The sequence below is a fragment of the Aulonocara sp. 'chitande type north' Nkhata Bay genome, linkage group LG4 (genome assembly GCF_057382095.1).
Source record: "Aulonocara sp. 'chitande type north' Nkhata Bay isolate Kocher_YH1m ecotype deep benthic linkage group LG4, A_spYH_male_GT1.1, whole genome shotgun sequence".
Taxonomy (NCBI): domain Eukaryota; kingdom Metazoa; phylum Chordata; class Actinopteri; order Cichliformes; family Cichlidae; genus Aulonocara; species Aulonocara sp. 'chitande type north' Nkhata Bay.
The window spans coordinates 22115023-22130937 of NC_141347.1; the positions used below are offsets into that span (position 1 = coordinate 22115023).

A 15915-nucleotide genomic window follows, 5' to 3' on the forward strand; every position below is an offset into this window, starting at 1 on the left:
GGATTGTGGCATGGTTGGTATGAGTATTTGATGGGATTTTTACACACAGCGAACAGCAGTTTTCAGGGAGAAAATGCCCTGTTGATGTTGAAACTGAGGTATGCAGAAGAGCATCTTTGAGCGCACAACATGTCGAACCTTGAGGCAGATGGACTGCAAAAGACCACACCAGGTGCCACTCCTGCCATAATATAATGAAACCCAGGCTACAGTTCACCTGGATAAGATTGGAAAAATGTTGCCTCTGATGAGTCGTGATTTCTGCTGCAAAACGCCAATGGTAGGGTTAGTAGGTTTAGAGCAGTGGAGTTGGAGTAAACAACATAAAGCTTGGATCCATCCTGGCTTATATCAATGGTTCACACTGCTGGTTGTGGTGGAATGTAGTGGGGGATTTTTTTCTTAGTACCAAATAAGAATCGTTTAAGCCTGCCTGAGCACTCTTGGCGATCATGTCCATCTCTTTATGACCACAGTGTGCCGATCTTCTGATTTCTGCGTCCAGCACGATAACGCACCATGTCACAAAGCTCAAATCATCTGGTTTCTTGAACATGACATTGAGTTCATGTTAGTGAAATGGCCTTTAAAGGCTGGAAATCTCAATCCAATAGAGTCAGCTGCAGCAAGTGAGAGATTCTGTCATGTCATGTTTCCAGAACCTCCAGTTATGAAGAATTAAAGCACTTCTGAAGGTAAGATGTCCTTAATAAAGCGGCAGATGAGTTTATATTTGAGCATTAAGAGTAAAGAGACGTGGGAAAGAAATACAATTCCTGTAGAAAATGGTGCAACAAGGACACGATTATGAGGTCTTTGCCCCCTAATCATGCTTTTTATTTGTTCTTGTTTCTAATGTCTCTGTAAAGCACTTTGAATCACCTTGTTGTTGAATTGTGCTATACAAATAAACTTGCCTTGCCTTGCCCTTCAAAATGGTCCCATACTGAACATATGTAAGTAGGTAATGGTTTATGGGGACTGTACATAAATGTATGAGTAGCTAACGTTGAAGCAATGCAAGAACACAACCAATGTTTAGGAAACAAATTATTCAGCAACTGTTATTAATATTACTTATTAACAACTATCAAGATTTTTTAAACCAGTGTTGCACTGTCAGCATCTGTAAGACTGGATGATTCTGTGTTAGTTCATCAAATGTCTCCCATCTGACTGTCTCAGAATTACATGAGAATGAATTTGTGTACCGCAGCCAAAGATGGAAAGTTAAAATCTTGCTCTGCTTTTGAAACAATTTGTGCACGCTCACGGCCCAGAAAAACATTTTTTTTGGCTAAGACGAGAGGATGTGTGCCGGGTGCTTTTACAACACTCACTGGCCATGAAACACGCCAACTTTTTTAAAGCTAATCTGTGATGGATCGATGAAAGTTTTCTTTTTAAATTTGATCAAAGACACCAGCTGATCTACCTGAAATTTAAAGACTCAGGAGCTCAGTACCACGTCCCAACCTAACTTGAATACTGAGCAGCAGCCATGTTCACATACAGTCCCTGCTATTAAAACTTGTCTCTGTAAGTGGTTGGAAATGATGTACAAAGTACTTTCATTTGGGTTGGGTGCTCCCAGAGACACGAAAACCCTCGGCACTTTTTCTTTTTTTAAAACTATGCAATAATAATAATGCACTTTAACGTGCAAAACCCCAGACACTGTCAATGAGAGGAGAGGCAATGTAATTACAAACACCATGCAAACCACCCTTTCGCATACTTCCTTAGATGTACAGGCATGCGCTGAAGATGCTGTGTTGTAATAGCTATGTTTCCTCTGTGCACTTCGTCCAGAAACAACACGCTCTACAAAGGCTTTGTGCTGAAAGACTAAATTCCTGCTGGTTTGACACTCCTCTCTCCTTTCTGTCTCTTTTTTTTCCTATTCTTCTTCTCCTCTGTCTCTGCCTGGGCAGCAGAATCAGCACATCAAATAAATACAGAGCAAAGGGAATCGTGTTTCATTTGGAGACAGCGGGAAAAAGGTCACGGACAACGGCAACACGCGAACTGCGGGCGTCAGAAGAAAAGCCGTTCCAGTGCAAATACGTGCAGACGCCTCTCTTTGAAATCCAATCTGATTTAAGGGATTTAATAACACCTCCAAACTGTCCAAAAATCAATTCGAGCCCATGCATTCCTCACCTACCATACAGAGCACCCAACAGACAATGGCTCATTATGGAGCCACCAAATGTTATTATCATCAAAAAGCCTCTGAGCTGGAGACTTTGGAGACGGGGTGACCATTTTGCGGACTCCATCATCGGCTTGGGTTTGAGTCGCTGGTAAAAACACAAAGTGGTGCGCTGAGGCAGAAACACTGGGGCCGAGGACTGTAGCCTTTGGCCTGAGATTCAAACAGTCGACTTGCGGCGGTCTTTATCTGAAACAACCACAAACCCCCCCAACTACTCTTTACAGTTCAAATGGGGTCTTAAGCAGAAAGGCAATGCTAAACAGTGATGGGGAGATGGGATTTCAAGGTCTGGGACTGTACTTACACAGCTAATCTTGGTTAACATGCATTTTGTGGTCATTGAAAAACAAAGGCAATGGCACAGCTCCCCCTAAATAAGGGATTAATTATGAGGTATTTGAAGAAGATGAAAAACATGCTCGGAATAAGGAAAAAATAATAGGAGGACAATAGAAAACTGAAGCAAAGTGTTTTATTAAAAGCAGTTGATATATTTAAAAAAAAACATCAATAACATCAAGTTAATAATGATATGAAAAACAACAATACAAAAAGCTAAAAACACGAGAATTTTTTTTTTTGAACAAGACAAAACTAAAATCTGACAATGAATAAATATTTCAGATGTTAAACCAATGGAGAGAAAAAAAACAGTCTTTCAAAGTAAAAGATGACGTGGCAGGTGTGTGAAATACTCGTAACGGCCAACAGTGCTCACACCTGATCGGCGACGCCGTCCTTCATGTCCGGGCGGAAGATCAGCCTGACGTTACCGTGCTGTTACCTGTGCAGAGAGACACTCGTCGTAATTTCAACACAAATGCAAACCGGCTCTGATTTACTCACTCCTTACTGACTCACAGTCACTTTTAGGAATGAGGGCAGAGTGCAGGGAAATAACAGTTTTCCTGTGATCTGCCGTGAGTGACAGTCCTGGGAGCATTGCGCACACAGACGTGAGCTGCGGCATTGTCTGACAGGGCGCTGTCATCGCTGCACATGTATATAGTTGCAAAAACATAAATGGCTCTTACAGTGTGATGGATGCAGGGAAAGCAATTAAAGCCCTTCAGACTGGAAGCTGTCTTAGTCAAAGACAAAGCTCGTATCTGCACCTTTAAAGCAAGGCAGCAGACTGATTATGATGTGTACTACACACATGCATTTCTGTAGGTTCAAAACCGGGGATGTCAAACGTAAGGCCATGGGGCTAGAATCGGTCCGCCAAAGACTCTAATCTGGCCCACTGGACAGCTTCAAAATATGTGACTCAATGCACGGATTTGGACCTTTTAACTGTATTTTCATACATTTTACACCATTTTCTGTTGATTTATGGTCATTCATATTACACCAAGGTAATTGTAAGTAAAGAGAAACAATGAAATGACAAAAAAAATCCTGGTTTTCCACTAACTTGTCGTCTTTTTTTTTAACGGTCCACAGTAAACACAAAAACTTCATATATTATGATTACAGAATAGTTTGGGAACGAATTACCAGAACCTTTTCTGTCATTTTACTCATTTCTCATAAAGTTTTACTGCTCTGGCCTACTTCAGATCGACATGCTCACCTGCTGCTGCGACAGGCATCCAGGTCTTCCTGTAGCAAAGAGGCTCTCATCTGAAGGAAGTTAACCTGAAACAGAGAACGGCACGGGGTAATCTTCAACTCTTTCCACCATTATGACGAGTTTCGAAAACGAAACAAAGACGTGGTTTGGTGACCATTAGAAGAGTTTTCTATGTTTTTACAAGCGTAACTGCAAAGGCAGAGACCACCTTCACTAACTTCTAATTGCAAATCCAATCATATCCATAATCAGGCCTGAAACATGACCGAAACCACTCAGGTTAGAAAAGAGCATCAAAAGCTACTCCTAGTTGGCTTTCAAGGGGTAAAGAGTTCAAATATATTCAGTATGAAGGAAGCAAGAACTGGTTCATCAGGACACAGGAATTGGAAGTGGAGAAGGGTTTGATTGATTTAGGTCGGTTGTGCTTTTTTAGAAGAAAACCTCGGTTGTTGACTCCTGGGGTCACGACAGCGGGGGCCGGGGGTCAGGAGATTAGGGCAGCGGGGTTAAGGCACGCTGGGAAGATTACAGGCCCAGGTTAGCCGAGGTTAGGAGGCAGCACCGTTCTTTTGTTTGGCTACAAAGTGCCGGTTTATTTATGAAGTGTGCTTCGCTGAAGTGAAAATAAACTCCATCTACATTTACACGGCATCTAGAGCCTGGCAGAATAATCACAGCTCCAAAAGAATCCGCATTGTTCTGGGACTACCGTACTGGAGCCGAGGGTACATTCCTTTCTGTGGGGGAGACCTCAGTTCAAGTTCTAGCATTTCATTTGGCACTTCGCACTGGGAAAGTATATGCAAAACCATACCCAAATGTGGTTGGATGCCTCCAGAGACACGGAAACTCTCTGCACCTTTTTTTTTTCTTTCTCAAACTATGTAATAAAATAATGCACTTTAATGTGCAAAACCCAAGACACTGTCAATGAGAGGAGAGGCCGCTCTGGTCATGAATCGCATTTTATAAACATTTCTGATCGCAGAGCTGCGGTCTGTCCAATGAAACGGGATCTTGGAAGCGCTATTTGAACAAGGCAGGGGTTAATGATGAGAGCGTTTTATAGAGACCTGCACTGCACGCTGTTATTATTATTATTCCAACGAAATTATTTACAATGTAAATGCTGAGACAAAGGACACGGCTCGGAGGAGAAACGTACGAGTGCGGTTATGCAAAGGCTGACTGTTTGATCTGAGGGGAAGACAATGAGAGATTAACATTTGCAGAGAGGATCAGCAGGGTCCGAAGTGAATGCCGAGGCCATTATCGAGTGCTACGCCGAAACTGCACGGAAGAGAGGTCTCACTCAAACAAATAAGTCTACATCTAGTTTCATACAGAGGGCTTTACCTCAGTTTTGATTGATTTATAACAGAAGAAAGTGAAAACACACAAAATCCTGCAATAACAACAAAAGGAAGTAAACACTGCAATAGTTTAGTAGTTAAAATAAAGAGAATGCTCTCCAGATCTCAGGCAATGGCTTATGTCCAACCTGATCTGTGATCACTTCTACCTGAGGATGGTATATTGTTTGTATGTGTCTTTGTTATGTGTGGTTTGTTGTGGATCTGCATACGATCACTTCCATACTGTATAGTTTCATGGGACCTGCCTGGGGGTTAAGGATGTAAATCAGCAGATATGATCAAATCTGGCATGTTTGCAGCTTACATCCATTGTCTGTATATCTACACCCAGCAAACTAAATCCACCCAGCAGTACCATCTGGAAAGTGTCTGAGTGGCAGAAAAAAATCATTTTTCAGGATGACAATAATCTCAAATACAATGCCAATCCAAAAACACACAATGAAACATCGCTCTCAGTCATGGATTGCCATCCTCAGAGCCCAAACCTCGACATTATTGAAGCAGTGGGGGATCATCTTGACAAAGAATATGAAAGACAGCCAACATCCAAAGAAGAGCTTTGAATACCCTTGAATAAGCCTGGAGATCTATTCCTAAAAACTACTAACAGATACAGTCATGTTTTCAGTTTCTTTAATAGAAATAAAGAATATTGTACTCGTAAACATATATAGATTAGTATGTAATTACTAGGGGTGCAACGATATTCGTATCGATATTGAACCGTTCGATACAGTGCTTTCGGTTCGGTACGCATATGTATCGAACAATACAACATTTGTAATTTATTTTATCAACTTTCCTTCTGACGATGCTGTCTGTGTTGAGCGCTCAGTGAATCTGCGTTCGACTACTCCGCCTAGGCTGCACTGTCGAGCGCAGATCCACTGAGCGCTCAACACAGACAGCATAGTCGGAAGGAAGAGCGCAGGGCACCTCCCCCACCCTCATTCAGATCTGGCGTTTGGAATTATTTTGGTTTTCATGTGACATATGACCCTGAAGGTAAGCGAGTCATGGACTAAAGTAAAACAGTATGTTGGATGTGCCATGCAATGCTCAATTACATGGGTGGGAACTAGTGTGTTAGCGCAGTTAGCTCGTTAACGTGTTGGCCGTCTAGCCCCATGCACGGGGCGATCGGCGGTAGCTCGTTAACGGAGATTTGCCATGTTGTGGTGTTAAGGTCATTTCAACGAGATTAACCTGAAAGCACTAGTGGGAACACAACGAATATGACTGCACATTTACACCGACATCATCCTAGTGCAAAGACAAAAACAACAAGCATACTACTAACTTTAGCCGAGTCATTTAGACAGCTGTTAGCACATGATTCTCCTTATGCTGCTGAGAATATAACCCAGAAGAAGCGGATAGTATAGCTTTTATTTTGGAAAGAGACATTTCTCTGTAATAAACTCTCTTTTCCAAAGATGAGTGATTCCTCAATCAGATACAGGGCTTGCAATATCGCTAGCCCGACGTCCTGGAGCTAGCGATTTTTTCAGTCGGGCTACCAAAATCTATCTCTTCCCTGCCCGTCGGGCTATTGTAAGAAGGAAAAATATATGTCAATGCTTTTGCATTCTTTCAGAAATGTAGCTGGGTAATTATGTCATTGGCATCGGTGAGCCACTGTCAATATGTGACATATTGAAATCGCGTTTGAATTTGCGCTTGTTTTTTTGCTTTCACTTTGCAATCGTGCGAACTGTGTATAGAGAGCGACAGCACTGATCTGTGAGTGATGATAATTTGTGCACCAATTCCTCTGACATCGTCTTATTAATCGTTAGCTTACTATGCAAACATGACAAGTGAAATCTCCCGCAGCTTAAACATGTGAGAGGTTGATCGCGCAGAGAATCGCTGAGCTTATGTGAGTGCGTGTGTAAAAGCAGCAGGATATATATTTGACTACGATGACCTGGATGACTGAGAACCTTCACAGACAGATATATATTTCAGTTCTGCTGAGCCAAATAAGACAGGTCAGGGTGAAGAAGTGACAGCCAAAGAAAAGCTTACCACAAAACGGAGAAGTTATGACAAATCAGACTATAAGGCAAAAAGAAAGTGCAGCTTTATGGTTTCATGGACAAAAGAATTTCTGTGGCTGCAATATGACGAGCTAAATAACCAGGGCTGCACATAAGTGGTCCGCAGGTGCGCATTCGCTGTCAAAATAAAAAACACGCACAAGGGTTAGGGTTAAATTTAAAAACTGTACTTTTGAGTTAAAATATATATTTATAATTTTAATAAATGACAAATTAAAAAGGCATGAACATTTTTTTTGTATCGAAAAAATATCGAACCGTGACACCAAGGTATCGAACCGAACCGTGAATTTTGTGTATCGTTGCACCCCTAGTAATTACATCTTCCAACAAACTGATGCACTCTCATAAACTTAAAAATAATCCATAAAAATGCAAAGGAGCAGCTGTTGGCTCACGGGAGCCACCATGGCGCCCCGCCAGCTTGAATACAGTGGCCGACACGAACATCGCCGCTTTGCCTAATGGTGTTTCATGTATGTGGCTAAAGACCAGCCAAGTGAAAATTTTAATTTGTGTCTACCGCTTCAGATATAAAACTATAGAGTTATATATGAAGGATGGTACCCATTTCTCATTACATCCCCTCATTGTACGACGTTTTTTTTTCCTGCCACAGTGTCAGAGCCACTTCAAAGTTTTTCACTAATGCCAGCTAACAGCAGCTATCCTTAACTATTGACCTCAGTATCGCTCAGTATGAGTGTCATCAGGCTGAAGTGAGCTTCACTGACTCATCGGACACTATCAAACTCATTTCACCAAGTTTTACAACCTCCTCCAGAGTAAACAGACATGGACACATACTGAAAGCTGAGGTAAAGAGCTAAAGACTGTATATCCATTAAATTTTTTGCAGATGTCTTAACAAATTGCTGTACCTACTTCCCAGCTCAAGACTTTATAAGTTATAATGCTGTTAATGGAAGAAAATGAATGGATTCTCAATGAGATGTTCAACAGACTGAACACATCTTTCTTGCTCTGGCTTTGCCTCTATCAGATCAAACCTCACCTGAGCTTTCAGTGAGCTGATTGTGTCCTCCAGCTCCTGCCTGAGCTCCACCGGCATCAGACCTTTGATCTTCTCCTCATACTCCTTATGCACCATGGTTACCTGAGAAGACAGAGGTAGGAAAGATGCATAGTCAGCAAGAAAGTAAGGCACCACATTAATCAAATAATACTTATTAAGTAATATATAGTAATCATGCACTCTCTTGTTGTCTCTGATGCCCCAGAGACGCTCTTAAACGGTGTGTCTCAACTGGATAACAATTGTGGTATTGTTGCTGAATAAGTATTTCTTTCTTTCCACAGACACACTCACATGTATGCATTTTCAGGCCAAACCAACAACTCCCTTAGATGAGGCGCACACACACACACACTGTGGGTATCCCCTCTTTATTCATGGCTCAGAGTATTCCCTCGCTCTTCACAGCTCCTTCACATCTCCACAGGGGGTCCGCAGACTGACATTACTCGCTCTGCGCAACACCCCCTACTGGATGATAGTGACTACAGCGAGATCTGACACAAAGCACTTATGGGCTCAAGACAGCTGGGTTTGGAAAAGGACAGGGCCATGGTGGAGGGCAGGACACATCAAACGCAGCAGCAGCGGCTCAATAGCTAGCTAGCTATCTCCACTGGGGAGGACTGGAGGAAGTCTGTCTGGGGCTAAATTACACTCCACTAAACCAGAGTTTGATTATAGAAGTTGAAAAGGGTTTGGTTAGCGCAACCCCCACTTTTTACCCAGAAACACACATGTATGGACACACACGCATGCACGCACGCACACACACAAACGCAGATACACGCTTTAACAGTATTGTAAAAACATTTACAGCATTTTTTGAAGAGTCGCCGAATCAATTAATTCAGAGCTTGATGAATAGTTTAACAGAGCTCGGGGGATTAATTCGACCTGTGAAAAGCAACAGTTGTCCCCCTTCCTCCCCAACATATTTCAAGGTGTAACCAGGGGAGAGAGTCTGAGCATTTTAAATGACCATAATGTGTTTTACAGAGCCAAAGTCCACTAGCGTTAAGAATATGCCCACAATCCCCACCTCTCATCAGTCTTTCAAGTGAAGAGAGCGTGAATGAGGTGGTGGGGGCGGTGGGTGGATGGGGAGGGGGGGAAAAAAAAAAAAGATTGGTTTCCCTAAAATAATCTTCCTGTTGTGGATTTAACTGATTGTTCTGGCTTTGGCTAATTAATCTTCCTGGGCACAATGAAAGGGATTGGGAAGCACTTCAAAGCAACCCTCAGTATAAATGATCCCAACATGAAGCAGCTCACTTTGTCTCGGCACAGTGTGCTGTAGATTAGTCTGCCACAACTTTGCCAATTTTTCAGGCTCCGTCTGCCCTATTCATTTGAAAGTGTTGGACCAATAACGTCAGGCTGAGAATCCATCAGTTTACAAAAATATGTCTTTTTTTTTTTTGTCCGCGCTGTGTGAAAATGAAGTCAAGGATAATTTGAAAGAGAGGCCTTTAAAAAACAAGGGCTAAAAAACCCAACAAAACAAAACTTGGAAGCTTTAATTTGAATGTTCAGGATTTAAAAAAAAAAAAAGGGCTCAAGCGAAGAGGAGTGCAGATTTTCAAAATGTCTGTCTCTATCTATAGCAGCTCCTGTAGTCATAACAAAACGGCAAGCCAAGACAAAACACACTTCACTACCTCAGACCGAAGCAATAAACAATGGTTGAATAAACACATCCCTTACCAACCACTCTGAATATAAGTCTTAGATTCTTCAAAAGCCAAGTTCCTCAGTGTTGCATTCTTGATTCATGTATGGTGCCGTCACCGCAGCAACGAGAAATCCGCTTTGCCTAAATTACAAGCTCCGTTGCGGCAATGCTGTCTTCGTTTTCTGTCCCATACATTCGGCAAGGCAGCAATAACGCATTCACGGCGGCTGGATGATGTACATACGGTCGTAAGGGCGACAAACTAGAAAAGTTCATGTATTATATGACACGGTAAGGTCATACAGCTTACATTCGCACCAACGACTTCATGGTTATGGCGCTGAAAGAGTGGCTGCAAGAGAAAATATTACTTGAATTTTCTGTTGCTGTTCCCATCATAAAATAATATGATGGGAACAGCACAGCACATACATATTCCATGAACACACAAACACAAAAATACACCTCAAATCCAGATGAATTATACCTGTTATACAAATTTCCAGCTGCATATTTGTCATTCTTGGATTGTCCTAGAGCAGCTTTGGATGAGTCACAGTTCAAAATAATACGTTTATCTTTCACTGAGCCCTTTGTGCAGCCCTTCAGTTCATCCTCTGAAACAAGATGTTTTATAGCTCAGTCACACACAAGATTAAAAATAGAAAAGCAGCCTGCATGTGATTAGGAAAAGTGGTGTTTTCCTGCTGATTGCATTGATCTTTTTTTTGGCTGCAAGTAGTTGCGGCGACTAACTGGTCCCCCAGAGGTTGAGGGTGTTGCACAACCAACTTTTTCATTGCAAAGCGATTGGACAGGTTGCCTGGTAGGAGGTAACCGACCTCCAAACAATAGTGATGTGACTCAGACTCACTACAATCGCTCTTAGACAGGTTGGTGAAGGCTTTGCAAATAACTGCCATCTAATTTATAAACACAAGCAGATTGCTAACATGCTGCACCGATGAGTGCCCATTGTCTATGGCGCTTTTCTTTGCAATAACAGACTCACCATAGCTGGCTGGCAGCTGGTTGTATTGGATCTTATATAAAAATCAAAGTTTGCCAAGTGCTTATGTTGTGCTGCAGTTAAATCGTAACTATGTCACTATCTGTGGAGGAATTGTTGAATTTATGTTTCAGATCCAAGAGATTCTGGATGGACGCTAAATTCCTGTAGATGACAAGTTTGTCTTATACAAACAGATTACAAGTAATTGCCAACTTGATCTCATTTGATTGCAAACTGGTAGCAGAGCGACTCCATCTAACGGACTCGATTTTATTGCCGTCTTGATGCACTAAAGTCGCTCTGAAGACAGCAGCTGACTGAGAATAATTGCAGACCTGGTCTCCATCTTCAAAGCTGCCATTTCATAGGCAATAAGATTGCAAGTTAATTGCATAGCTTTAAATCAAATTTCTGATTGGCTGCCCCTCGTAAAGAGAACGTTTGAATAGCAGGTGATGGCAGTGGTGGTGGTGGGAGAGGCAGGGCTGCTGTGCGCCTGATGTCTATACTAACATTACAGAGATCCAAGAGTAGAAACTTGTGTACAATTTAGAGCAGCCTGAAGCCTGAGCTTTTGGCTCGCTTGTGCATACCTCATTATTTCAAACTTTGGCCATGTTTAATTTAAGCATCCACCACTGTAAGAGAGTACATAGGAGTACATAGGGAAAAGCATATATATAGGGCTCCTTTAACCTGAGGGTGTATTTCTGCTCTTTCTACAGTGTAGCAGACCACAACATTTGCCTTCCCTGATCTAAAGCTTAGCCACAGTTTACTATGCAACATGTGTGGGTGGAAGCAGGACTCTTTTTTTTTTTTTTTTTTTTGTTCATAACAACACATCTAACAGACAGCAGTTACAGCATAAAGCAGACAAGAATAGGTATAATATCAATTCAAATTTCTGACTCCACCATGTCTCACAATGGAGTTAAAATTCAAGACAGAAGCATCTAACTCTCCGCAGATGTCTGACTCGTTTCCTAAGAGACGCCGTTTCTTCGACTTTGCATTTTCCTGCCCTATCCGAGGTCCCTCTGCTTGCATCTCTCCTTTTCTTCACGCAAACACATTTTACTTTTCTTTCAACATGATTTTTGCAGCAAAGGCATGTTTATTTTTCTGACAGGTGGAAGGAGACGTGACGGCATCTGAGAAAAAAGGCTCCTCACTTATTAGGACAGATGTTTGATGCCTTTGAACAATACTGCTGATCAAACCTTCCATGAGGTTCTTTGGTCACTGACGGACTGTAGATGCAAGTGAATAGGAAAGAAAAGGGAGGAAGGGAATCACAGAGAGAAAAAAAGTGCGCCACTATTTTCCCTGAGCAATGAAAAGGGACGCTGACTTTCTAAAGAGAAATCTGGTTTCATCTCAGAAGCTCTTTGAGAGATGATTTTGTTTGTTCTTGATGAAGCGTGATTCTCTAGTTTTGAAGACTGTGAGGAGCGGCAGTCGTTTTCCCCTCCCAGTCATCTTAAAATGACAACATTTCATCTATATATAGTCTTTAGATTGTGGTTTTGACTTTCCCTTGCGTTTGGTACCGTCACATGGCATGGTTTTTGACAGCTGCCAGCAGAAAGGAACAAGCCCTCAACACTTTCAACGTTCAAATGAAGTTTGTCACATTGTTGGGGAGGCTTGATGTATGCTAATGAAGTTGGGGTGTATGTGTGTGTGCACAGGCTTGCGTGGGACAGGTTGGGGGGTTGGAGGTGGAAGAGGGAAGAGGAGTGGGGGTAGCTGCTGGAAAGACATTTTTGATATACACCCTTGTTCCCGAGTGACAAAAACCTTGTCAGGAACAAGGGTGTACATCAAAAATGACGCCACTCACAAAGTTTGCGCCTCCACATCCACTGAGTTGGCACTCAGTGAGTTCACCAAGGAGCGATTTGAATTCAGAAACGCTTTGCTGCGAGAGGGAAAAAAGGAAACCGCTTCACAGAAATGAGGGAGAAAAAATAGAAGGAAAAAAAAAAGGAAAGGCAGAAGGAGATTAGAACTGGCTACAGATCTTAGTGAGGTTGTTAGAACTATGGGATGGATTGGTGGCTGCTGATGTAATGTGCCTCAACAAAAACAGCACACAGGAAAAAGGCTCAGCCTACAGAACTTAAGTTCAGCTCCTCTGCATTTTTATGTCTGCATCAATACTGAAAACAACTAGAGACATGATTTATTTTTTATTACACCGAGCTCCCGTGTTGCACAAGGTTACATCTCTAAAACTTGTACAGTTCGCCATGCCCACTGTATCATTATGTATTTATACAAAGAGCTGTAGTCTTCAATATTCTGCTCCTGTCTTCAAGGAGAATTGAACCACACAGCGAGCTGATGATCTGCCATTTTAGAGTGGGGGAGCCTGCGAGGGCCCTGCTAGTGTAAGGCAAGCAACATCTGTGTGAAGTCTGGGCAGAAAAGCTGTTTTAGCATGAGAGGGATCGGATTACAAAGACACATCTTGGCAGATAAACCAGGGCAATATTATTGGTGTGTGGAGACTGGATACCTTTAGGTTTAATGGCAAATAAAAAACAATGCGCAGACTCTGTCCACAGCATCTCTAACACATGTATAATGTACATTAATCCTGATAGTTGCATGCAAACTATGTCGTTTTCTTGACCAAGAGCATTATATGAGGCAGGAGTCAATATATTATGTAGCCAGTCGCTTCCACGAAGGTATAATTGTGACAAGCTGCGCTAAGAAACGATGCTAATACGCACCTACAAACATTTTCGACAAGATACTATAAAGTTGCCGGACGCTGACAATGGAAAAGAAACATTGTTCACATGACTTACAAATGCCAACATGGCCTCATAACCACTTATACTTCCACATAACTAACTGTAACCTACATTCTTGGTCATATTTATCCATAAGTTTGTTTGGTAGTGTACATTTTGTCATTTTGAGGGTCTGGGTCAATGTCTGCATGCCTGCAAGTCCACGGAGAATTTACATTACAATGCACCAACAATGCACGCGCACCAGGCAGTGGACTTCAAAGATGGCGCAGGAGGAATGACTCCTGGGCCATTAGATCTCCAGATGAGTTAGCTCGAGTCCTAAATAGGGAGGTCAAGACACTAGAAATTTAGTAGTTGGTACCAGTATCAGCAGAATTCAACTGAATTGAGTAAGGTGAGCAATCATGAAATAATGACCTTTTATACTTAAAAATAAATCCTTTTATTAAAACAGCGCACAAACTGAAATGCTAGGATGGTTGACAAGTAGCTAGCTAATATTATTACAAGATATAATGTCAGTTTCATTACATTAGCTGAGCATCTATGTAATTAGAGCTGCAGTAAACAAATGACAACGAACCACAGTCAGCTTATTTTCAGGGTTCTCAGCCTGCTTAGCCTCACTTAGGACCAACATTCATATACAGTAACATGTGCAGGTGCAAAACCTGCACCTGCTTTTGTTGGTTTTAGGTAAAATATGTCAAGTAAAGAATGGTGTACAGCAACTGATTTTCAGTTAACCATCTGTACGTCTTTCCTTCAGCACAGCACTTTGTTTTCTGTAAAACTCAGATTTTTGTTTGTAGAGGGTGTCAACAGAAGTTCTTTGGCGAAATAAATCAGAAAAAATTGGCATTTGATCAACGAGTTGCGAGAGGAGCTAATGTGGCAGTTTTCCCAAGTTACTGTCTTCCAGGTGCACTTTTTCCTCTGCTTGTGGGCATCTTTCCTCTTCAGCCTTGGAATACAGGCTGCCTATGCCTTAAAAAAACAACCAAACAAAAAAACCACTACGGTCTTGAAAGTTATTCTAACTATTGAGGTACATCACGCCACTGTCTGCAGAGACTGAACCGGAAACACACTCTTGTGCCTTGTTGTGATAGAGGGGTCACAACAAGCCGAAACAACACCAAAGTCTGCTTCACATCAGCAGTTGTGACGTGTAACAATTCAGAAGCAGGACATTGCTGAGGTATGAACGGGTACAATATCAGAAAAGTGAGGAAAAAATTACCCTCAGGTTTCGCTAAAAGCAGCAAAACTTTGGTGGATAAGATAAAAGAAACGTACAACTTTCATGAGTGATTATTCAAGCATAAAAAGAGCAGTGGATAGACATGTCTCACAAACCCAGGATGTATAATAATACATTCTTTCGGAATAAGGTATTGGCTAGACACACGTAAAACCTGTTCATGCTATGAGAGACACTTATTAGCTGGGTGCAGGCACTCTGAACATCCACATTGCCAAAAGCCTCCTCTTCTCCCTCTGATGAAGTCATACTCTGTGCTGAAACATTAGCTGCTGTACCTTATTAAAAACCTTCAAACCCCATCATTCCAGATCCGATCTCAGCTGCCCTGCAATGTTCTTAGCTCTTCTGGCACATGCACACATTCCTTTATTTCTACGATGGCTCACTTCCTGTTGATCTCTGCGCTGCCAACTTTGCTACAGCAAAACAATCTGTGCTGGATTAGCGAAATGTGTTAGTGGCTGTGAAAAAAAGAACTGTCAAGCACCTAAAATTGGAACCAAATGCTAAACAGATTTTTAGTCGTGTTTACCCGTTCTTTGCTTCAATCGCAGTGTTGCTGTTTTTGCTTCAGAAGGCAACATTTTTGGAATCAGCATCATAATTCATGTATCTTAGTGGCACCGCAATCAAAAATTTAGCAAGACTAATAAAACTGTGATGAAGCTTTGCAAAAGAGGAGAACACTGTGGAAGTTGCAATACAACAGCTGTACCCTTTAAGGGGAACTAGTTTGTGTTCCATTAATTTCTGTCATACAACTGTTACAATGGACTAAATTCAGACTGTTTTATAAACACTTGGTTTCAGACAGGTTTTTTCAAGTCTGCATCTGTGTGATGTCAGCAACAGTGGATGTAATTAATATGGTCATCTCAAGCACAGCAGCCTCAGCCAGTCAGAAGAAAGTTGGTG

General features: G+C 41.8%; 1 protein-coding gene across 7 annotated transcripts in view; it reads right to left on the minus strand.

The window, feature by feature from the left end:
• Nucleotides 1-2291: 2291 nt before the first annotated feature.
• cep112 (centrosomal protein 112) overlaps nt 2292-15915 on the minus strand; it is a 134684-nt gene continuing 121060 nt past the window's right edge. For 3 of the 7 annotated variants that reach the window (XM_086289149.1, XM_086289147.1, XM_086289152.1), the window contains 3 exons: nt 8255-8356; nt 3795-3859; nt 2294-3002 (listed from right to left, as the gene is read on the minus strand). In XM_086289149.1, the coding sequence (XP_086145275.1) occupies nt 2999-3002; nt 3795-3859; nt 8255-8356 (171 nt within the window). In that variant the 3' untranslated portion in view covers nt 2294-2998. Of the gene's footprint in view, nt 3003-3790; nt 3860-8254; nt 8357-15915 lie in introns of those variants that run through there. The other 4 variants (XM_086289154.1, XM_086289151.1, XM_086289153.1 and 1 more) reach the window with 3 other exon arrangements.